Here is a 23,754-nt window from a genome sequence, read left to right as displayed (position 1 = left end):
CGAAATAAATATAGGGCATGAGACATTAAAAAGTATAAAATAATTCACGGTTCCGTATCATATTTCGCAATGAATGAACGAGTAATAGCTCTCATCGATGGTTTACTGTTACTTATTCATGGTAAACTATATTCTGTTGTTCTGCTTTAAATCATGCTTCAAAAACAGCTTGATGTCAAAGGAATCTATTAACAGTAGACAAAACGATTCTTATAGAGAGAAATGAGTTGCTCTTGATAGACGTCCTATGGAGATAGACAACCGTGTGTTAATTCAGTTTGGTGCAGGTGCATACTTCCGGTGTCATTAAATGAACTTGTTGCGGGCACGTGCAAATAGAATTCCGCCTATAGCATTGCTAAATTGCTCTCTCTTATAAAATAGTACAGAATTAAACATTTTAAAGTGATAAACACTTATTTATTCTTTAAGGTTGTTTTCTTAAACTAATATGAAAGTATATGTTATATTCTTTGCTAATAATTTAATATATGTTAATAATGATTACAATTTCTTTAGTACAATAAAATTTGAAGAAACAATTCCTTTATTAATTTACATAATTAGTAAAAGAGTCGTGGTATATTTTTACAAAATGTTTATTCAATTAGCAATGGAATTTACGTAACATAATATAAATTCATATGTCATACTATAAAAATGATCTTCAACAACTTTCAGTTAATAACATATATTTATTCCATTATATGGAGTAATTAATTAGCAATGACAATATATTATTGGATACAAAGAATACTATACTTCTTCCTAACATTTCTCCGTGCAATCTTCTCCTTTCTCTAAACTTCGAGTAACGAATTCCACATTGTTAGATTGTAACAACCATAGCAATTCTCGACTAGACAGATACGAATCAACAAATATCATCAAAATCAAATATCAAACATAAGTATGATATACGTACCATAAAATACCATCACAAAAATCAATATAACCAAATCATGACCATGACTTTCTTCCTACGTCATGAAAATATATTGATAGTTGTTGTCCGTCTGATACAACAAAACAGGAACGTGCGTTTCGCTAACGTTCAATCGAAAGTCATATCGAGGAGAGTCGGAGAACCAAACCGGGAGCTTTGGTGATTTCGCGGAAATGCGATTGTTATGGCGATCGGTTAGCTGTTTAACTGTAGCGACGGTACAAGGTCGTTCAGAGCTTGCCTTCCCGGAACAAGGTCGCGGCGCAGCAAAAGCTCTTCGAACAGGATGAACAGGATACATGGGTGCGCGCGTGTAATCCACGTGAGAGAGTGCGCCGGCGTTCTGGAAGCGAAACATCTGCCTCTCTTGCTCCGCATAGCGGTCGCTATTCTGTTGGGCATCGATCAGCCTGGTCGTGGTTGTGCGGCGGGTCGCCAGTTTCAGGCGTAACGCCGTGTCTCGCTGCCGCATCGCGAGAAAGCTCCGACACTGAGCGAGAGAAGAGCTTTGCACTCGGTTCGTCCGGCTCATCGCCCGTGTCACGTGCGAATCTTCGATCGAGATCGGCCAGTAGAATGCGGCTCGCAGTGCGAACAAGCGTCGTGGATTGCGATTCGAGAGTACAATCTTGAAATAGAGGAGTACAGGCGTGATACACGAGAGTACTTTGACGTGACGTGACCGTTTGCTGAGGTTTTTCGGTGGCCAGGCTGAATCCAGCCTTCGTTAAATCGTCCCGTGTCACGTGTGAGTCTCTTGAGAATCGTGTCGTTGAGAATGGTAATCGAAGAGAGCTGTTTAGTAGAGAACTAGTGCGGCCGTGTTCGATGATTAGAGTTAGGAATGACGATTGATTGAGTCCCTGGCTGATGACGTTGGTTTGGTTTGATTTATAGAGAGGTTTTTTTGCTTCGTTTGGTATGATGTAGTTGATGATACACAATAGATGGTGTATGGTTAGCGAGAAGAGTAATAGCATGTCGAATAGAGCGTTTGAATTTCTATGGAGATTACTTAGAGATGAAAGTTGGATCATTAATAGATAATCTTTGATAACGGGAGAATTTTATGAGCTTGATAAAACGTTGCCGGTTACAGCTAGAACTAATATTACGCGAGCGGTATAACTGCATATTTGCTAGTACATCACGTAAGCTCGGCTACCTTCTATTTATTCTCGATTCTATTCGCAACGTCGTGTACCACTTACATCTCATAATCTGAGGAACGAGGAAAATAATCATATCGATCTTGATGTTCGCGGGTTCTAGCGGTCTAGAGTTAAATCGTTCGATATGGTTGTACCGTTTAATTGGATATAAAGTGAAACGTCTAACCGTCGATCTTAATTGTCTCGAATTAATCATGCAATAATGTAATCACAGTTAGTCACGGTGTTAATCGAACTCGTGAAGCCTGACGGTATTTGATAAATAAAATTCGTTATCCACGTATTATGCGTTTGAAAATTATCACGCGAAAATCATGACAGAAGCAGGAAATCATATTTAATCCCTTTAACTGGCAGTCAGCAGAAATAATATAACTTGTACTGGACCGGTGATCCTGATTGTTGACAAAGGTCAAGGGTCAATCTTTGGTTTCATGTTGCTGTTCCTGCTTCTAGACAGGATTAACGCGTAGATCCTTCAGAATACTAAAATTCGTATTATCGTCTGATTTCATTGAACAATTCTTGGAATTGATAATATTGACTAGCGAGTACAGTACACGAAGTTGTTTATAAAGTATAATAAAATTAATGGATCAATATAATGACGATCGTGTTGCTTTATTATATAAAATGCTTATCTTTGTCTGTCTTAAATTCTTTTCATTTCTTGAATTATATAAATATTTTTTAATTTTTCTGTACTTTATATGATATATTATTTCTTATTTTTTTTACGGTTACTGTAAAAATGCGTGATGTGGTAGATTCTGCGATGTTGAACAAACAGCGGAACGATAATGCAAACGATGGCATGCAAGGCAATAAAAAGGTCAAAGAGTGTGCTTCAGCTTCCCTGTCTCTTAGAAAAGCTCCTTAGTTCTAAGCTGTTCTTCCGTGGAGCTGTCGTTTAATGTTACACGAGTAGAAGGAGATCTATACAATAAATAAAAATTGTGTCTCTGATATTATACAATTTCATCCGTTCTTCTGAATTAAAATTAAAATTATATATATAATATAAACTATGACTTCGAAAAATATGCAACAAATAAAGCAAATATACAGTAAAAAAAATATATAACAGTTTCCTAAATCAATTAATTTGCTTTTTGTTATTTTTTTTTTTTTTTTTATTCACTATTAATAGTATCAAATTTTAGTAAGTTTCATTCCTTCGAATACTTAAAGAAATCTGTCTCTTTCTATCTTTTACATGTAGAATAGAAAATGCATTAGATATTAGGTTTGTCATTAGTCTAATCGATATAGTAGATCGTAGATTGACTTCTGTCGCTGCGATAATAACGGGAATCATAAGACGTATCGACAGAAACATACCGTATTGGAATTCTCGAATTCCATCGAGGAAGAAACGCGCGTTGTACTGAATACGAGGGCCATAGACGTAGCCTTGCATCGACATTTGTCAATCTGTTCTCGCAACGTCACGTTTCTCTATTAGGGTCTAATTTCACGTGAAAACGCATTCCAGTTCTAGGATTTCCAAGGACCCCTTATCATTAAACTAATATCGGTGTTCTACTTTCCCAACCATTCGTCCGTCTTGTTTCTGTTCGTGGAAATATTATTGAATTATTGATCAGGGATACCGGTAGAATTCCACTTTTCACTCGTCACACGGAACGATAACGAAGTTTGCAGTGGTTTCAGAGTGGTTTAAAAAGTGATTAAAATTAACGATCAGTCGAGGAATCAATGGTCATCAGAAAATCTGAGAATAATTTTAATCAATTGAAAATTGTTTACATTTCCGTTTTAATCTCAATTCTAATTATAATTTTCTATTTACATGCATACATAAATATGAAATTTTGATTATACGTAAATTAAAAATATTGTGAAATCAAATAATAACTGGAAGTATCGTAATAATTTAGCATTATAAAAATATCATATTCACTGAGCTTTATCCTTCAATATGTTCACATAAAATCACACGAAATACAATTTTTATCTTAATTAATTTCTTTACTCGAGTGCTTTAAAATTAGTTACAGTTAAATTTGTAACGTTGATTACAAGTTTTATATGATATTTATGATATTCATTCATCTTTGATATTTATCATACCACAAAAGAATGAACTGCAATTTTTAAAACAAACTCAAAAATTGTAACTTCGTCCTGTCGATCAACAAAGATACGAAAATCAGATTTTAGGGACCGCTCGAATCTCGAATGTAATCGGTTCGGTAATCGTACGGAATGGCGTGTTTCTCGGTGGAAAGAAGGACAAGCGTGAAAGAGCGAATAAGACAGAAAGGGGAGCTTGCAAGCTCACGAGGGGGGCCCTGAGTCAGCTAGCTAAATATAACACGGCGTGGAAGAACGGTGGTACATGCACGACGTGTTCGACATATGATCATCCCTGCTCGAAGTGTGAAAGCTCTACGTGGAAACGCCAAAACTTGCCGGACGTACGGTCCGAGCTTTTAAAGTGGCACTGCTGAATCACTTTATAAGCGAAATGCTCGAACAGACGTGAAATAAACTTTTGTTCACGAGATTTAACCATTTTCGTATCATACGAATATCATAAAATATCCATATTGGAACACTATTATTTACAGATATTACTTTTTTAAATTTCATAACATGATATTGGAATTGTTTCGTTTTATTTTGATACAATTTTTTTGCGATTTTTCTTCGCTTAAATTCGGTTGCCGATTCTCACTTGCAACATTTATTATAACTTTCCAATGATTAATCCCTTCTATTAATATTTCCTGGTGTTACGTCGTTAAGAAAACGTTATTCAGATAAAAACTGCGTTAGCATAGAACGAACGACGCTTGTGGCTGATAAGGGGGAACTTCTGATCAAAGAAAACCTCCTTTTCTCCTGTCGTCACCTTTTCCTATGTTATAACTCTTTCGTGTTTGTAACTGGATATAACTTTTACACGATTTGCGGTATTTTTAGTGGGACACGGATGCAGTAGGCAAACGAGATCGTTGGATATATACTGCTGAAATGTCTTATCTAGCATTCTTCCATTTTTTCATTTATATTAAAATATTTGACATTGCCATATCTTTTTACCATTTAAATAAAGTTGTATTGTAGAGGATGAAAAAACAACGATTAAATACTTTAAACCTTTTTAAATTTTGAAACTGATCCTCTAAATATTTTAAAAATATTTTTAATATTTTAAAATAAAACTCGTTAGTCTTATTGATTATACTTTTAGTTTTCATAAAACTCTGTCAACTTATCCGCTATGTTTAATAATCGACGGGTTACTTTCATACTCAATTATGTCGTCTTAAAATTCTCCTATTTAATCATAAACTGACACTACAATCAAAAAATCAACAAAAGTATAGTTTTCATGTTTTTCTTCTACCATCTACATACTATCTTCTACTGAATATTTCAAAATGAATCCCTTCTCTTAGCTTTCTAGATAACGAACAATCTATCTGAAACTTAATCAAAGACGTCAACAAAATCAAATGGACATTTTTTAAAACCAGTGAATAATATATATATAGATCATGTCTTTAATCGATTCTCCAGATCATTAGACCTATCGACGGAGAAAATCTCGCGAATTAGACAAACTCACGATTGCGAAGTGTGATAGACGATTGGTAAACAATCGACATGGGACTCGAATGTGGGGAGCCGGATTGATACGCGATTAGGGGGTTTAAAACTTATCAAGGGACTAGCAAAGGCGGTAGAAGAGGATGACGATGAATGCTGATCGCAAACTCATCAGCCAGCCGTCGGTGGACAGCGAAAGTAACGAACGTGTCAGCACAGACCGCGTGGGTAGCTTTCCTTTTCATGCTTACATGAATCCAACCATCTATATGTGCACACACAACCGATCATATTGCACACGCATTGTAACTATCGTGCTCATTCCGTTGTTTCGACCGATACCAATATTTTTTCCCGCCCATTTGGCATCGATTATAACGCGCGAATACGAAATTTTGCCAGGCAAACTAATTAATGCGCGGCTCGGAAAACCGACGTATTTTCCGTTCCATCTGCCTCGTTTCCTGTGTCTGTGAAATTGCGCTCCATTGTTTCGTGGAAAATGCGTAGGAAGTTGTATAATCTGTAACGCAGCAGGCAAAAGAAAAAGAATTTTTTTTTTTATTTCATCCAGATATAAATCGAACGATGTGAGGAGTAATCTGTCTGAATAGAAGTTCGTTTTCAGAGGAATTCTTGTAAAAGCATTTAAGAGAATAACTTAAGTGAATGCAGTTGTAGATTAAGTAATTAGCTTATGAATGGAGACGTTTTCATTATATATTTGGGGTTTAATGAGGATCATAGTATTTACGATACGGTTTTAATATATTAAGCATACAGGAATGACTTCTTTTTGTAGATTTTAGAATGGACTCTTGTTTGTGTTGTTTCTCAATAAATTTTTCTTACAAATATTGGACTAAGATTACAACTGCCATGCTGTGATATTCGATTGTAGTTGAACGTTATCAAATATTCGTTCATTGTGGGATTTCACTTTAATTCACGTGTAATTATTTCCCCTCAATATAAGAGCTATTCTCTTCTAGTTATTGTAGTTATTATATTTTTTATAATTACCTAAAATAATATCAGGTAAAATAATAGAGGTATAATAAGAATATACTTAAAAAAGATACCTGAAAACTTCCTATGTTAATATAAAAACGATTGCGAAAATGGAAAAGATCGAACACCTGGGCGAGACTCGAACCATGACTATGTCATAATGGTCGATCACGATTGTCTAAGCCCAGGCCATAAGATTATCTGTTGCGTCTTATGCGTTATGCAACTAAGAATAGTTTTTCTCGTAATCAGTGTCATGCCGATGTCAGTAAACACGTGAGCGTCCGCGCGTGCTCGTACAATACGTGGGCACGTGCGATCTTTATCACGAGACAACGGGATTTGTTGTTCTCGAAACATTTTGATTGTTCAGGATATCCTAGAACAATGGAACAATCGGAAAGAATTTGATTTGTATCAATATCAAAAAAATTAGGAGAATTTTTAAAATATCTCCCCTTAAATCTGAGTACTTTTCGAATGTTTAAATCATTTATTATATCATTTTATAATTAATAATCTTAAAATACGCGTTTTTTTAAATATAATAAGCCTATCTTGTCTTTTTTACCTCAAAAGTAATCATTTATTTAGTATTATTTTACAGTAACGTCTGATCAAATAAGATGATATATTATTAAAATAATTATTTTCCAAATATTTCATTTAAATAATGCCTAAGCTCGACTAGTAATGTTATTACTAGTTTCATAGATATTTAATAAGAGACTGGTCATCGTCAAGGTTCCTAACCTGATTTTTAAAATATCTACATGAATTCTTACGTCAATAATTTTATCTATTATAAATTCCGTTTAAGATTCGTTATTTAAGTACCATTATAATTTTGTACAAATGTTTGCAAAAATAATAAATCAGATTCAAAAGCCAGTGATGAATGAGAATACCTTCTGGCACGTTAGATTTTTGTTACCATTGGAATCTTTCGAATGTAGGTCGTGTCGAATGAGAATTACATTCTGACATTTCGCTAGCAATGCAGTTAGCCTCTTCAGGGGTCAAGTGACACGCTGATATTGACCTCTGAAGAAGCTAAATGCAATGCTGGTGAAACATCGCGATATATGTATTTCCTATTGAATACAGCTTACACCTAAATACCACAAATTGTAATAAGTATGTAAACTCAGGTCAGCTATATAAAGGATTCTCTTTAGCTATTTGAAAGGAAATGTTTCTTTTAAAGCTTATTTAACGTCTAGTTCTTTTGTTCTTAGCTACATTATAATTGTAATACTTGATATACAATTAGATGGTTTTTAACGATGTGGTCACATAATCGGAACAATTATGTTCGAAGTTCGCTTATTAATTTGCTTTGATCTTGTCACTATCGTATGTTTACTGAATAAACAAGACATTCTTTATACAATTATAACTATAGCTGTTGTTAGATTAAATCGAATGGAAATGTTATCGATACTGCGTCAGTTATTATTTCTCCGACAAGATTACGAGTTAAGAAAACCGATATTCCAATGAATTCCAACCAACATGAAAATAAAAATATCTGTAACATTATTGGAAATCATTGCTTTTTATTTTAATTTTAAATAGATTTGCCCAGACCTGAGTGACTTATGAAACATTTATATTCCAAATGACTCTTGTATTATTCTGGTGATTTATAGAGTACGAATCTTTGCATGTTTACACGTTTCCCTTTGTCTTTCTTTACAAAGATATTATTAGGCTATATATAATCATTCTTTTAATATTTTTGTACATAGAATTACTTAGTTATTCTTTTTAATCGTTAATGAGCTTGATATTTACAAAATGTTATTTCATTACATTGTAATTATTAATTTTGTTTTTCAGGATACGAGAACTCACGTAGTCGTGGAATTGTACGATACGGAGCGATCGTACGTGGAAGCACTGCAAATACTAGTCAATGTGAGTAGATCAATATTTGAATAAAACTTACAAATCAATGCAATTTCACTGTGTAATATAACGCTGCACGTTCTTGAAATTTCATTCGAATTTATGCTTTCGTTGAAGTTCTATTCACTCCACATGTATCTTTCTGTCACTAAATGCAATAGCGGGAACATTTACGTGTGAATGCGATAGAAACCATAATCATTATTTAAGGAAATATTTTGAAAGTCCCATTTTTTAATAATAACGTTACACATCGAATTAATCGTAATACTTGAACTTAATAATAACGCGCAAAATCATGTGTTTCCAATAAATATCGATTTACTAGCATAATGACAATATGCCATTATGCCAAAATATTCGAATAGTGAGGAAATATGAAAAATAAAAGCACATGGGAAAATGAGGAAAATGTTAAATTTTATACAGTTAGTCAAATTATTGGGGCTAGTATTCAAAATGAAGATCACTTACGTGGGAACTGCATGATAAGTTATGATTTGTTTATATTCCGATTTTGATAGCAACTTATTTATTCAGTGACAATTTGTGAAGACAATATTTCTCAAATATTTATGATATTTATTTATGTTTAATACCAAGGCTAAATAGAAAGAGAATTTTGTGACCATAAAGAATGGTTGACACGACCTTAAATACAATAAAAAATAATAATAGCAAGGAGAATTTTGTTAAAATAAAATTGATTGTTAGTATCGTAAATATTAAAATTTCTTTCTCGTAAAGTGGTCATTATATATCGCAACCAAAGGATGTAAAACAGCTTGTCGAAACAATCATAGATCACCCTCGTCTCGATTTCCGTCTTGTTTTCTCTTCCGGTAAGGAACATCGGTATGCACGTCGACTGGGAGATGTGCTTTCCGAAAGTTCTTCGAACATCGGATCCGCGACCTTGTTTCTCGTAAACAAGCTCGTTGCCCGTTTATTTGCTTCATTCGAGCAAGGATTCCACTCGACTGATCTACTTCGTGAAAAGCTTCTCGTTAAGTTATGCAGCCTCGCATCTCCGACTTGTTGTTTCCATTAAATGTGCCATCCGAATTAATAGCACTTCCTGACAAATTCTTAAAATGACAAACTCACCAAGTTCCTACATTGCAACGCTTTTCGTTTTTTAACTTTTAAAAAGTTAAAAGCATATATGTAAACTCATATCCTCACAAATATAACTGAAGGAATAAAATTTAAGTAGAAATTTCTTTTACTTACTAAATAATCATTTTTCTGTATTTTTGTATATTATGTGTACATTGTACATCATTACGTCTTAAAATTTTCCGTGAACACATAAATAATCGCAGTTTACCGATAAATAATGTAAAAGTAAATATCAAGTAACATTGATACGTAAGTATGATAGATACAAAATTATCAAGATCTTTACCTGTGCTAACAAAAGACTAATTAGTTCGCCTAACGCAGCAATTCTTTACTTGCATTTTATCGAAAATGGCATCAGTTTCGTCGAAAAGGTTAAAGGTAAAAGTTGGAAGGAAAAAAGAGATTGCGAACAACGTTTCGTTTTATTAAATTTCCACGAAAACGATATTTCCTCTCGTTACCCTATATTTACACAAAAAGAAACAATTCTCGTTACAACTTCATAACTCTTTTCTCTCTGCACAGCCGAGGATCCGAATTTTTCCGTTTCATTGCTCCGAGCAAAGGAAACTTCGCGCCATTTCAGGAAATTCGAGTGCGGGAGAAGATCGTCCATCGTTTTCTCGTCGTTTGACATTTAAAGAAGTTGCGAGTGTTTCGAGTTTCGTTCTAGTATTCGCATTCAAAGGCTGCCGAATCGATAAATAATGCTTGCAATTAGTCATTCGTAATTACAGCGCAGTCTATTTGCGACACGATACGATCACAGAAGGACGAGCATTTCTCATAAACAACGCTAGGCGTAAATGGTCCGTAACCTTCGTGGCCCTGCGTCGTAGCGCGTGTTCTGTATTTAATAACCGATCCTCGATGGTGGCAAACGTGATTTCCAGATTTATTTGCGCGTATCGATATGTCAGTTGCGGTGACTCTTTTACGATCGCTATATCGATGCAACCAGAACGCTTCTCAGAAGCTCCGCATATTTTAGACGAATATAGTGATGGAAAATGGAGAATTGCGGGAATATTCAATCTGTTCTCCTGTATTGGTTCTACGCTGCCAGTTCTACGTTGATTGAATAAATAAGGGATGGATCGAAGCGATGCGAAGGATCGTAGTTGTCGACAGATGTGTGTTGTTCCGTATTTCATGATATTATATCGGTTTATTTTTGAAACGTAAAATATTGCGCAAATATTGGTTACACAGTCTTGATAATATTTCCTTCTTATTTCTTTCTTTCTCCATGTCTTATTTCGTTCTTATTCTTTGAAAATATTTTTTGGAATGTTTTAAAGAAACGATGGTGCGGTTTAATTTTGAATTAATAATTTTTAAATATTAAAGAATCTTAAAAGCTTTTTATTGTTATATGTATACTATCTTTTTAATAATTAGGTTTAAAAACATGAGGAAAATATTGGTTTTAATATTATCGTCTGCAGGTTTATACTCAATATCCATTATTAGAAGTACAAATAATCAATGACTCATACCGAACCAATATATTAATTCAATTTGCATATCGATGAATCGTGTTAGTCGCTCAGTCTGTCTTAATGTGCGCCTATTTTCGAATCGCATACGCAAAGTTGCAAACGTTACTGTGTCCAGACATTTACGAATCCAGATAGTTGCTCGTAAAGAATTCGGTGGATCAACGCTGTCGAATATCATTATCGAACATAGAAACGATAAAAATATGATTTCGTTCCATCGAACGTGGCCATCGATTCGAATGTTAATATCGCGACGAATAATTGAAACAACATTTGGTTTCTAACAGTTTATTTATATTTCGCGATTCAGTTTATCGCGAGGGAATGAAATTTATCTTTACCAGGATTATTAAATTCTACCTTTTCATACACAAGCGGTCAATCGTAACCAGAAAATTGTAATAACCGATCATCCACGTGTTACAAAATGAAATTGATGATGGAACGTGTGCGGGGTTGCACACTGAAAACTTATGTGCAATATCTTCGTTTCTTCGATAAATGAAAAATAAATAAAAGCTTTCGTTTCAATGCTATAGTTTTGGATTTTTTATTTATTAAATAACGACTACAAAACTATGTTTTCTTTAGACATGACCTAAACTTTACTTAAACATGATCGAAGTTAAAAGATACATGTGTCTTTTTTCAAAATCAAATAATTCATCATCAACGCTAAATCTCACTGTTTTGTTCTTTTCTGTTTCTTTTCTGAATAAAAAAACACTATTGTCACGAAACATTTAATTGATGTCAATAACAATGCTGCTTTCGAATTTTTCTCAAAGCCTGAAATCGATGTATCAGATCAAGAATACCATTCCTAAAGATTCTACGTTTTTTTCGAAAAGAAATTCTTCTCGTAAGACTTGTCACATATAATTTTGGGTATTTCACTAACAATTAATATTTTAATTAAAAATGAAAATACTCACATAACGCATAGGAGATGATTTCCATCGCAAGATTTTTTCGACAAATTTACCAGAAGAATTCGAATTCCGCAACACCCGTCCGCGTATATCATGAAACGTTTGATTGTCATATTTTATAAACAGTGCGGTCCACGATGATTGTTGTTCGAGCTGAACGATTATTTAGCAATGGCCTTGGGGCTGGCTACCAATGATTTTTCATGTTGTGCTTCGTCTTAGAAAAATAATAGAAAGGTATCCATCAGGAAAGCACAAATAAACCGGGCTTACATTGTAAGTGTGTTTCGATCGTGATGAGAATCAATACTAATTCACCCCCCTGCGTCAAGCTTACAATGAAAATGTCCTATTATCAATGTGAGATTTACTCGATGAGTTAGAGAAATTTTAATTTATATTTCTCTATGTCTTTGAGATTCTTTTCAAGATCACATCTTTCTCGTATCATATTTCCTCCTTTTGTATAGAAATTTCTTATTGCAACCTAGATATGCCTATCTAGGATTCTCGCGTTAAAACCAATGGCCATACTATTACAACTGTTGACCAACTTCCATGGCATGGATCTAACCACAGATAGCTATCACAGATAAATTGAGGTTCATGGTTAAAAAATGGCAAACCTTGATCGAAGCTAACGTCGATGTGAAAACCACTGATGGCTATCTCCTTAGAGTCTTCTGCATTGATTTCACTAAGAAAGATCAACTGAGCACCAAAGGAACGTGTTACTTACAGTTTCCCGCATAGTACTTTATCAAGAACATCTGTATGATTTGTTAACTGATGAACAACGAAATCAGTATATTGTTGATATTAGAAATGACAGTAAAAACATTAAGACTTCCGAGCTCCTAGACAATGAAACGGAAAATGCAATAGAAGCATTAAACTGTTTAACACAACGATCTTTAGGACGCGCAACACATGATGCCACAATGAACGTGCAAGAATAGCCAAAATCACGTGATATTCGCTGTTTGCATATATAATATCTGTATGAATCGCGAAAGATAGAGACTACGGTACGAGAACTTGGAAACCCCGGGTCTCCTAGTTTGTAGCTGGCTAAGTTAACCACTACGCCACCGTCGCCTCGCGTTATCGTCCGTTGATATCCCTGTTCCACAATCCTCTTTTCGGTCTGGAAGTTCCGGTGTCACGTATCAACATGGTAATTAAGAACAGTACAACGTATGATATCAGCGCTCAACACTAACAATATAAACATAATTTTCATCGTAATTGAATCCGTTACTTGGGAACTTTAACTTGTGACATTTTAATAAATTCCATTACCTTTCATATAATGGAATTAATACATAACTTTTCAATATAATATCCTCGATAAATTCTGTATAAGGTCGCACCAAATTTCATTGACAATTAATTTTTTAAGTGCTCACTAGAATAAGTAAATACGATTAAAAAAAAAGTCTACTCACTTTATTACGAAAATTGCTTGTAACTGCTTTAAATAATATAGAATTTTGTGATCAAACATATAATTATAGATGTGTAATAATTTCTTTTTTTTACTTAGTTTTTTTCTTAATATTTTTTGTGTGATAAACCAATATATTAACATTGAAACAAACGATCTTTTCAAAACAGGAGCACAGATTTATTTAACTTTATGATTCATAGCATATTACGGACATTTCGTTACTTATACGCACTTAAACCTCGAAATTAAAACTTTTCCACCGAAGATCTATCGAAGGAGCATACTCGACACTTTCCCAACACATCGTATATTACATTAGAATCCATTAAACCTTTTCATCCAGCCTAATCCCGAGAGCCATTAGCATACGAGTCGCTAAAAATATCCTCAACACAGCTATCCACTCTCCGAAAGTTAAACATCCGCGGAGCACCTTAGATCCAATTCATCACGTCGTTCGAGCTTCCCGATCGATTCTTCTGCTTCTTTTTGTTCTGGGTCCAGGCTGTTCCATGATTCGACGCGTCTTAATGTAACCCGACAAACGGTGCCCGTTATTTATTCACGTTCAAAATAAAGGTTTTCATCTTACTGCCACGCGTTGCGTAAGTCTATGAAAGTTGGTTTCGATCTATTGAATAGAAATCGATTTTTGGATGCAAACGGATGGAACTGTTATTATCATATAGTTAATTGTCTCGTATTAAATGAAAGAGATCATATAATAGTTTTTTATAATATTCCCTTAATATTACAATATGGTATTTCTTTGATATAATTACTTTGTCCCACTTGATTGTTGAAATGTCACATTATGGATTATATTTGATTCGATAGACTTACGTCTGTCACCTCATTATTGGAATTGCAATTCTGCTATGTTAATAAATATTGACCGAAAAGAGAAAGAAAAGGAGACTGGAACTTCAATCGAAATCAATATAAAACTGCGTGCTTAAATATTTTATCGAATAAATATGTTTCAGAATTTTTAGTCAAGAAATAGACAATTATTATATTGTACATAAAATTAATTAAAATCTGATTTTGTTTTAGAAATATCTACAACCATTAAAGAGCCCCGAAAATGCAGGTTTGGTAGACGCAGCGACGGTAGACGAAATCTTCTATCAGGTAAATTACTAATTTACAGTTTAAAGTTTACACTAAAGAATCATCCGTGCCATTCTACTTACAATAAATTCTGTGAAACTCAAAGGCTATAGAATTCGCACGAATAGAAAAAGATAATAAAAGAAACTGTACGAAATTGAAATCTGTAGGCGTAAATTCCTTTAACACGGTTTACCCGATCGATGTTTGGCCACCACGGCTTTCCAATTAACTTGTTAAACCGTTGGACAAGCGTGCACTTTCCAACCTTTGACTTACAATCTCCGTGACGGAAAGAACAATTGTTAATTATTTCTTAATCGATAGAACATGAACGTGAAAGGATAATACGACGCTACGGTGTAACAAAACAAATAGGATACCTTGCTATTAAACGCTAACAACATGAATCGTACAACTACTAGCCATGTCAGATACAACGTTGTATTCCAAATTACGAGATAATAAACGTTTATTATAGTTCTATCAAGAGGAATGAAATTACGCGTGGTGTGGTTTGTTCAAACGACAGTTACGTTTTACAGCGTGAAACAGCGGACTGAAAATTCGTTATAGCTGAATATCAAGAGTTCGGTGGAACCCCTATATTACTATCTTTGAAACTTAATATTTCACGCAACTTCCCGTTTTTAATATCTTGTGTCGGAAATGTTAGGGTAAGTTGGGAAAAGAAAGTTTGTACGTTCGTGTTTCAGATTCCTTCTATTCTCAACCATCATGAAGTGTTCCTGGAGGAGTTACGTAAAAGACTGGATACTTGGGAGCTTAAGCAGACCATTGGCGATGTTTTCCTCGATGTGGTATGTTTTCTTATTAAACACATCACCATTTTGTTCAACTGAAATTTTAATTTGTTGTTATGCTTCTTCTGATTCATATTATTTTACCTACCTTCTTAAAAAGTATATATTGTATTGAGTTTCTTGGAATGTTCCTGAAAAACAATGTTTCTGAAGAAAAATTGCCAGGGAAGTTCCTGAAAAAAGGAAACGAAATTTTAATCTATTCCATTCTATAAAGTTACATTCAAGTTGTTTATGATGGACACTTTTCGAAGAACCGAATACAATGACCATTCTAATTCGATAACGCGTGTTGTATATCAGAGATTATCTTTCCACTTGTTATTCATTATTCGCTGTATTTTCTGTAGTTCACCAAGGCAGTCGTCCTGGAGACGTACACGCTTTTCCTTGATAATTGGAAGTCCGCGAGGAAGGCGATAAAAACGACTTGCCAAGCGAAACCGGCATTCGCGCGATTCCTCGAGGTATACCAACTATTCTTTTTCATTTTCTCTGTTCCTATTAACATTTCTATTTTCTGCATTGTTAATACAGTAGCTTTACCTTCATTATATTTTCCTTCTCCTTCCCTTCATAAATTCCTTAAATTCAACGAAACGAATGTACAGTCATGCAAGTTTGCGTCCGAATATTTAACCATAAAATTCTTCCACGTTCTTCTTTTTTATGTATTTGTGCAAAATGCACAAAATGCACATAGTATGCAAAAGTACGTAAAATATCCAAGAGATACCATATAGTATTGAATCGTTATAATATTTTGTGGATAAAACAAATTTTTGCTTAGATTCTATCGTTTTAAATGTGTTCATAAAAGTTTGAATTTGCGCAGATATTCACAGTCTAATTATAATATTTTCCTATTCTCACACATTTCAAGTTGCCAGCTTTACAGACACTTCTTTCTTTTTCCCAAAATTGTAAACCTTTCTGTACTCAATAAAACTAACTTAGACAGTTTGACAAGAAATATTCAACCATGAAATTCTTCAATATCCTTTATATTTTCAATATTCTTCCATATACTATATTTCTCTATTTCGTTTATACTAATCTGATAAAATTTGGTAATTGGTCAATTATCCCTTTTTCTACACAATAGGCAATGGAACGGGAGCACAAAGGAAAACTTGGGCTAGATCAGTTATTGATCAAACCGGTGCAGAAGATACCACGTTACGAGTTACTGATTCAGAGGTTGTTGAAGCACACCGATACCACGCATCCGGATTTCGAGTTGCTCCAAGCTGCTCAGAAGGAAGTGCACGAATTGGTCGTAAAGATCAATTGCACGGAAAGGGAGTCTCTCGAGTGGGAGCAACAGCAAAGTACATTGAGGGAGGTTCAGGCGCTCGTCGAAGGACTCGCTGGTATCGTGACGAACGACAGGTGAACTTACTTTCTTTTATGATGTACGTTTATTTATAATCAGAGACATTTTGGGGGAGAATTGAGTGAACCAGAGACAAATTGTTTGATAAATCTGTTAATATTGAGGAGGCTGCGATCCTAAAATTTTCATTCAGAGGGTTTAATGTGTGCTGTAATACCAACTTCTGCATGATGTTTAGTTCTTTAACAAATATGACTTATAATTACCAAACGAAGTATAGATAATTCCTTCTAACACAGACTAAGATATTGATTGATAGTAAGAAGAATGTCAAATATGAACAATTAAATGAATTAATAAAGTAACTGTATCATTCTTTTATGTTAGCATATATATGTATTTGAAATATAGAAATTTTTCATAGAAATGTAAAATATAATGAGCATATGCAGATACAATAGAGGCAGATATATACAGTTATTATATAACAGCTACTCTTTGTCGACAAGTTTTATATTTAGAAATATTTATGAAATAATTTTGTATTTCCAATTAAAAAGAACGTATTTTATACAAGAGATAATAGTCAATGTTCCGAGGATATGAAAGCTTTAGAAATATGAAAAAGAAAATATGAAAAATAGGAAATCAATTAAATATTATGCCTTATTAATAATGTTAGAAATGTTGCTTTATTTTCATGGATTTTTCTCTAAGAAAATTAATTTTCTACAATTTGTAGAATGTACATACGATTTCAATTTAAAATATCACAAATGGATATTATGACCTTTTAAAAATTATCTAAAAATATTCGAATCGTTTCTAAATATGAAATGTATTTTTACGTTTAATATCATAATGGTCAAAGCAACGGTTGAAAAACGGTTGAATATTTTAAAAACGTTTCCAAAACGTTTTTATACTTAATTTAGATATCATTTATGAACTCGTATTTTTACATGATCCGTGAGAAAATAAGGGGGAAAAAGATTGAAAGAAGTTTAACGCACAATAGAGCTTTCATCGAATAGCTGCGCGTAAAACGTTGCACTCGCTTCAGCATTTCATGAACTATTCAAGCTTTAAACGCGTACACCGTATCGATTACCAATAGCGATGCGTGTTGCGATAGAAATTACTATGAAAACAAAAAAATTCATCTGAATTAATGCGTCTATTTTTGTCGTAGAGCTTTCGTACGTCACGATCTTGTCACCATAGCCTCGAACCAAGGAACCAGAAAGGAACGTGCCCTATTTTTGTTTTCCGATTTGCTTGTTATCACCAGTATCAAGAGGAGAAGCGGGACAATCAGAAAACCATCGACGTGAGTGTGTAATTGATTTGTTCAAATTCTTTAGAAAAATCTAATGCTTATATTGTTTCGATTGCTATGTTTAAATTTTATGTTTATTCTGTATCACTCTGTTTATTATTATATATTATATATTATAGCAAAAATAGTAGAGAAATGTCACATATTTCTTTTACATAATATCTATATTGTGAACGTTATGTACATTTATATTTTTATGAACAGAACTGAAACAGAAGATTTTTCCATCTACTAAATATTATGAGTATTCTATGTTAGACATTTTATATATTTTTTTATATATTCTGTACATTTTTGTTGTATCTCCTATTTTCATATTAGTTGTCAGATATCTTTTATTATAAATATACAATGCACAAACACAGTTGTTTCTTATATAAATTAAATTTTTTCTAATATTTTATTATTTTCTACATAAGCATTCGTTTTCTGTCAGAAGTTCCTGTCCAAATAGTCTGGTTGGTCTATTGGAAGCAAATAAGTACAAAATGTTAATGAGAATACCGCTGGACGACCTAGAAGTTATGAAAGGTAAGGAAAAAGAAACTGCTAAATTCTTTAATACTATAATATTAACAAATGCTACAAAAAAAAAGAAGAAAAGTAAAATAATTCCATGGTTAGAAATTAAATTTTATTTCCATTAGCCAAAGATGAAAACCTGAGGCGAATGGCTCGTGAGGTAGACCATCTTCGAGAAGACTGTGCAACGTTGACTCAGCTTCAGGAACTCGCAGCTACATTGCATGGTGCGAAGCAACAATTAGAGGATCTTATCAAGGATATGTTGGGTCAGGCACAGCGTCAATTAGCTGAAAGGAACGCAGCGCATTCGCAGTTGGCTTGTCTGGAATTAACGCTTAACACTCAGTAAGTAACACGTCTTTCACATGTCATATCATTACATCCTACGTTAAGCGTTTTAAAATATCTAGTATTAAAATGTCAAGAAAAATTTAATAAACACATTCACATTTTATCATTGACGTTTGAATCGCTTTTATTAGATGTTACTTCACTTTGATCATCTCAAAATTTATTCTACTCTATCACATATGAAAAGCTCCTTCATTGAACCAATCCCATAATTTACGATAGTTAGATCTTATACAATTAAACATACACAATCTTTTGAAACCTTTTTATTTTGCATCATTTATATTTTTTTGTATACATTAATGTTAGTGGTAGAGAAAAATGATTTATACAAAACCTTTGATTGTTAATTTAGCTATGTTCTTCACTGTATATTATGAACGCCAAAAGTACGGATGACTAAAGTATAAAATTTGCTCCAAACAAATTGAAATAAAAGGTATATGAAAAAACACGTAATGCAAGCGAAGAAAGACCACCGAAATATTTGATAAAAATTCAATATTTACATTTTACTATTGATATTTAAATCATTGTATTAAAGTTTCTTTAGTCTGATCATCTCCGACTTAACTGTAACCCACAATACGAAAAGATTTTTCATAATCCATGAATTCTTCCTAATTTACGATAGTTCCTATTGAACGAGTCCCGTTTTCCCATTTCACTGCGTCATTTTCGTCAAGTTCGAGCTCGTATCTTCGCTCGCAAATGTCATTTACCTAACATTTCTAACAAACAACGTCGCGAATAAAAGGACAACGAAGAAATGTTTCATTCGAAGCTGCATGGTGACAGTTTATCGAATGACGACATTCCATCCATTAGCGGTTCACAAAGCGGTATAGCCTCACAATAAGAGTATTTTTGCACCTTATTCGCCTCACGTTTCTGGTCCACGTGCATCGAATCATGCCCAATAACCAACGTGACATCAAGTAGCTCGTATGATACTAGTCTCAAGTATTATATTTGCAGGGCTGGAATCGAGAACATTTCCGTAATGTTCACAAAGCCGGACAAAAGGGCCAGCTGGGAAGAGAGCTTCAACGAGGCTAAACAGAAGTTAGGTGAGTTGTCCCGCGACTATAGTGGAATTCACGAGGTTTACTTAGTTAGAGACATTGAAAGACAACACTTGCTACGCTAGTTAACTCTCAATTAGTGTCATAAGGACCAGGTTGCTATTATATAAGTAATAAATAAAGAATTAATTAGTAAAGAACTTGGTTGACAGCTGGTCTTGCGTTGTAAGGACTTCAAAAACATTGAGAAGAAAATAAGGGGGAGGGGGGGGGGATTAAAAGAAGTTGAAGACACAGTAAAGCCTCCATTAAATAACTGTAAGACGTGTGAAAGAAAGTGTGTATCATATCTGCCAGCAATGTGACCCGCATCACACCAATTGAGGATAATCTATTGTAGGGTTTTCTTTTCTCATAGTCCAGACAGCTAGGATTGATCTGTGAGTGATACGTATTTGGTCTCGGTCACTTTAGTTTTGATATATCACGTCTCAGTCTTTTTCTTCTCAATGTTTACAAACTGTGGACATCGAATTAGAATCACCCATAGTATAATTTCCACCTCTTTTTACTTTTTTTCTTAATTAATTAATATTGATTAATATTTAATTAATTGATTAATATTGAACATTTAAAAAATAGATGAATTACGTTCATAAGTGTATTGCAAAGAAATGACATTGTATTTAACTAGATAAATAGGTAAGTGGGTAATAAATCTAGAATAATAACACAAAAATAAATAAACATCTTTGGACAATCAAAACTCGTGAAACCCACCATAGTCCATTCCAGAACGTGTACATTTCTGATCAGTGTCGATGTGTCTCGACTTACAGCGTTGTCCGCTGATAGGAGGCCCTGCCCAGAATTTGTGGGACCTCTGCCAATTCGAAAGACTCGGGCTGGCTTGCAATTCACCTGTGCTGCGCCCACATTGGCCAATGGACAGGGTTCCAGGGACGTTTGGGTGTGCAATAGCGATGGTTACGTGGGTCAAGTCTGCGTGTTAAGTCTCACCCCGGAACCACCACAAGTAACATCTTGTAATGGAGTCTGCAACGCAAGGATCCTATGTGTCGCGGGAATTCCAGCGTGCACCCAAAGGTGAGATTGAGATTCTTTGTTCGCAAAGGCTGGGGGCGTGAGTTGGGTCTTTTACTATTTGGATTCTTGCGGTTTCTGTTGCTCGAAGCTTCTGGGTGTGAGCTGGTTGTGGGACTTCCGGGAACATGTTTTGTCTGTATATTGTGTTTAAATCCAATTAATCGATGGAATATTGTATTCCAACTCCAGGATTGCATTTGTGGAGTGTATTTATTATATGGTGGTATTTATATGGTGTTAGGTTGTTTCATAAATTCTGTTGTTTTCTTATTATTGTTTTTAAATGTCTATTTTTTAAATTAGTATTTAATTTTTAAACTTTATTTTCTATTATGAATAGAAAGATGTATGTGTCGTATACTATTTCTATCTGCAAATTTCAAGAAGATTGACAGGATGGTGAAAGGATGACAAGCGAAAGGCCAAATTAAGAGTTCAAGAGTTCACTTCAAAGTTGATTTTCGTAGTCCTGAAAAGGAAATCTTGACAAAATTCTAAATCGCAGATATTTTATAATTTAGGAATAGAAAAGTTCATTTCTAAATGGGAATGGTTGATAGGAAATAAACAAGAATATAGTAATAATTGATAATGATGAATAATTCATAATTCTTTTCTATAATTCCATATCAAAATTTGCTAAAAAACAACAAAAGCTATGAAACGACCTAATATTCTTATACCAAAAGTGGTGTCAATGTTTGTCAAATATTATTAATATCTTATCATCAGCTTAATATATCTATCCAACGAAATGTGACGATGTCTGAAAGTTTCAAGCAACATGGAAAGTACATATTTAATTCAGAGAGGTCCTTGAAAAAAGAGAAAGAAAACGGTTAAAACGATAAGGAATTTTTAAGGAATAATTTTTTTTTATAATACTTTGTAGGCTAGTAGAAAGGGACCTTATTTTATTTGTATTATATTTTAGATCGAATTCGTGCGTGACTAACAACATTTCATTCGCGAACAGTAAGAGCGGCATAAGCATCTCGGTCCAGGATGTCGATGCCAGTGGCGGGAACATACAGTTAGATAGGTAATACTCTTGACTGAAAATTTGAATCGGAACGAAGTAGTGTTGTATAACGAGGAGTCAACTCGTAAAAGCGAATAATAACTACAATTTACTAAAATTACATACAATCGAGATTATATTATGAAATTCATCTGTATGTATGTCAAGAATAAAAATTCTAACCAGGAATTCCGTCACTTCTTACATTTTCATCATGATTTTGAAAGTGATATTAATTATCGGTTGATTTCTTGTTATAGAATATTTTACGATATATTATGAAATCTTTTATATCATTTTACATATGTTAAAAATTCATTATAAGATGATCATATATCTATTTTAAAATAGTACTAAAAGTAGGCTCCTTTCGATGCTATTAAAAATATATTGATAAAAAAATAAGCAATTTTCACATACATTATCCACACTTCAAAAATTTGTTAGATAATTATTCCGCATTATAATAAAATATTCTTAATTAATTATTAATATACAAAATCAGTTATTTATAATATTAGATATAATTAAAAATATACTTTAAGTATTATAATTTTAATATAGTAAATGTTATTATAATAAAATTTCATATTATTTTACGTTATAATAGAAAGTTTCCTTTATAATATATATTATACAATTTCTCGCTATAGGTACATATCTTTTTTTAAAACCATTTCAGTAAAATTAATATATTTTTTCTCTGCATTGATTTAATAACATACGACAGGAGCTTATTTTTAGAGAAACTTTTAGTACATTATTCTATATCATTAGTAGTATGCTTCGTCATTAATCTAAGAAAGCTGTTTTGCAGTAGCTCGAGCTCCGACGACTCGGACTCGGACGACATTCCATGTGCAGATACGGGTAGTCTGGCTTTGAGCAGCGACGTTCCGAGTATTGATAATGTTACAACGGAAGAAGACGTTAACCAACCAACGATGTGGCTGGGAACCGAAGATGGATGCATACATGTATACAATTGTAACGACAACATCAGGATAAAAAAGAACAAAGTGAAAATACAGCACAATAGCAGTGTGCATTGCATCATGTAAGATTTTTCAAGTTTCCTTTATTGATCCTAATTATATTTATCAAACAATCAATTTCTAATAATTACTTTTTTATTGATAATTTATTAATGATATAACCACTATAAATAGCGCTTCAAAAATGTTTAGATTAGTATTATTTTCTTTGGTCTAGATGTATTTGTTTTCTTCTACAATCTTAATAATATTTAATATTTCAGATATTTGGATAATAAAGTGTTCGTGTCACTTGCTAATGGAGACATCACTGTCTATTCTCGAGATCACAGTAAGTCCTATATCTCTATTATAATATACATTTTTCTAAATTAAATTCATGAAAAAATATAAACTTTGTACTAATTGAACAATAAACTCAATAAAACATTGAATCACATAACAAACAACGATCTAAGATAAATTATGCGATTTCTTAAAATTTTTAAAC

At 33.5% G+C, this 23,754-nt stretch overlaps 1 protein-coding gene across 9 annotated transcripts in view; it reads left to right on the top strand.

The window, feature by feature from the left end:
• LOC126919810 (rho guanine nucleotide exchange factor 17) overlaps positions 1 to 23,754 on the top strand; it is a 69,763-nt gene that overhangs the window by 38,734 nt on the left and 7,275 nt on the right. For 3 of the 9 annotated variants that reach the window (XM_050729405.1, XM_050729406.1, XM_050729407.1), the window contains exons 9-21: positions 8,551 to 8,628; positions 14,685 to 14,762; positions 15,458 to 15,562; positions 15,916 to 16,032; positions 16,671 to 16,957; positions 18,094 to 18,231; positions 18,677 to 18,771; positions 18,888 to 19,110; positions 20,095 to 20,186; positions 20,981 to 21,248; positions 22,183 to 22,290; positions 23,087 to 23,326; positions 23,528 to 23,595. In XM_050729405.1, coding sequence (XP_050585362.1) covers positions 8,551 to 8,628; positions 14,685 to 14,762; positions 15,458 to 15,562; positions 15,916 to 16,032; positions 16,671 to 16,957; positions 18,094 to 18,231; positions 18,677 to 18,771; positions 18,888 to 19,110; positions 20,095 to 20,186; positions 20,981 to 21,248; positions 22,183 to 22,290; positions 23,087 to 23,326; positions 23,528 to 23,595 — 1,897 coding nt within the window. The remainder of the gene's footprint in view (positions 1 to 8,550; positions 8,629 to 14,684; positions 14,763 to 15,457; positions 15,563 to 15,915; positions 16,033 to 16,670; positions 16,958 to 18,093; positions 18,232 to 18,676; positions 18,772 to 18,887; positions 19,111 to 20,094; positions 20,187 to 20,980; positions 21,249 to 22,182; positions 22,291 to 23,086; positions 23,327 to 23,527; positions 23,596 to 23,754) is intronic. The other 6 variants (XM_050729408.1, XM_050729411.1, XM_050729410.1 and 3 more) reach the window with 6 other exon arrangements.

This window comes from Bombus affinis, chromosome 8 (genome assembly GCF_024516045.1).
Source record: "Bombus affinis isolate iyBomAffi1 chromosome 8, iyBomAffi1.2, whole genome shotgun sequence".
Taxonomy (NCBI): Eukaryota; Metazoa; Arthropoda; class Insecta; order Hymenoptera; family Apidae; genus Bombus; species Bombus affinis.
The sequence above is the reverse complement of the archived record's forward strand: the minus strand, read 5'-3'. Positions and strand labels throughout refer to the sequence as shown.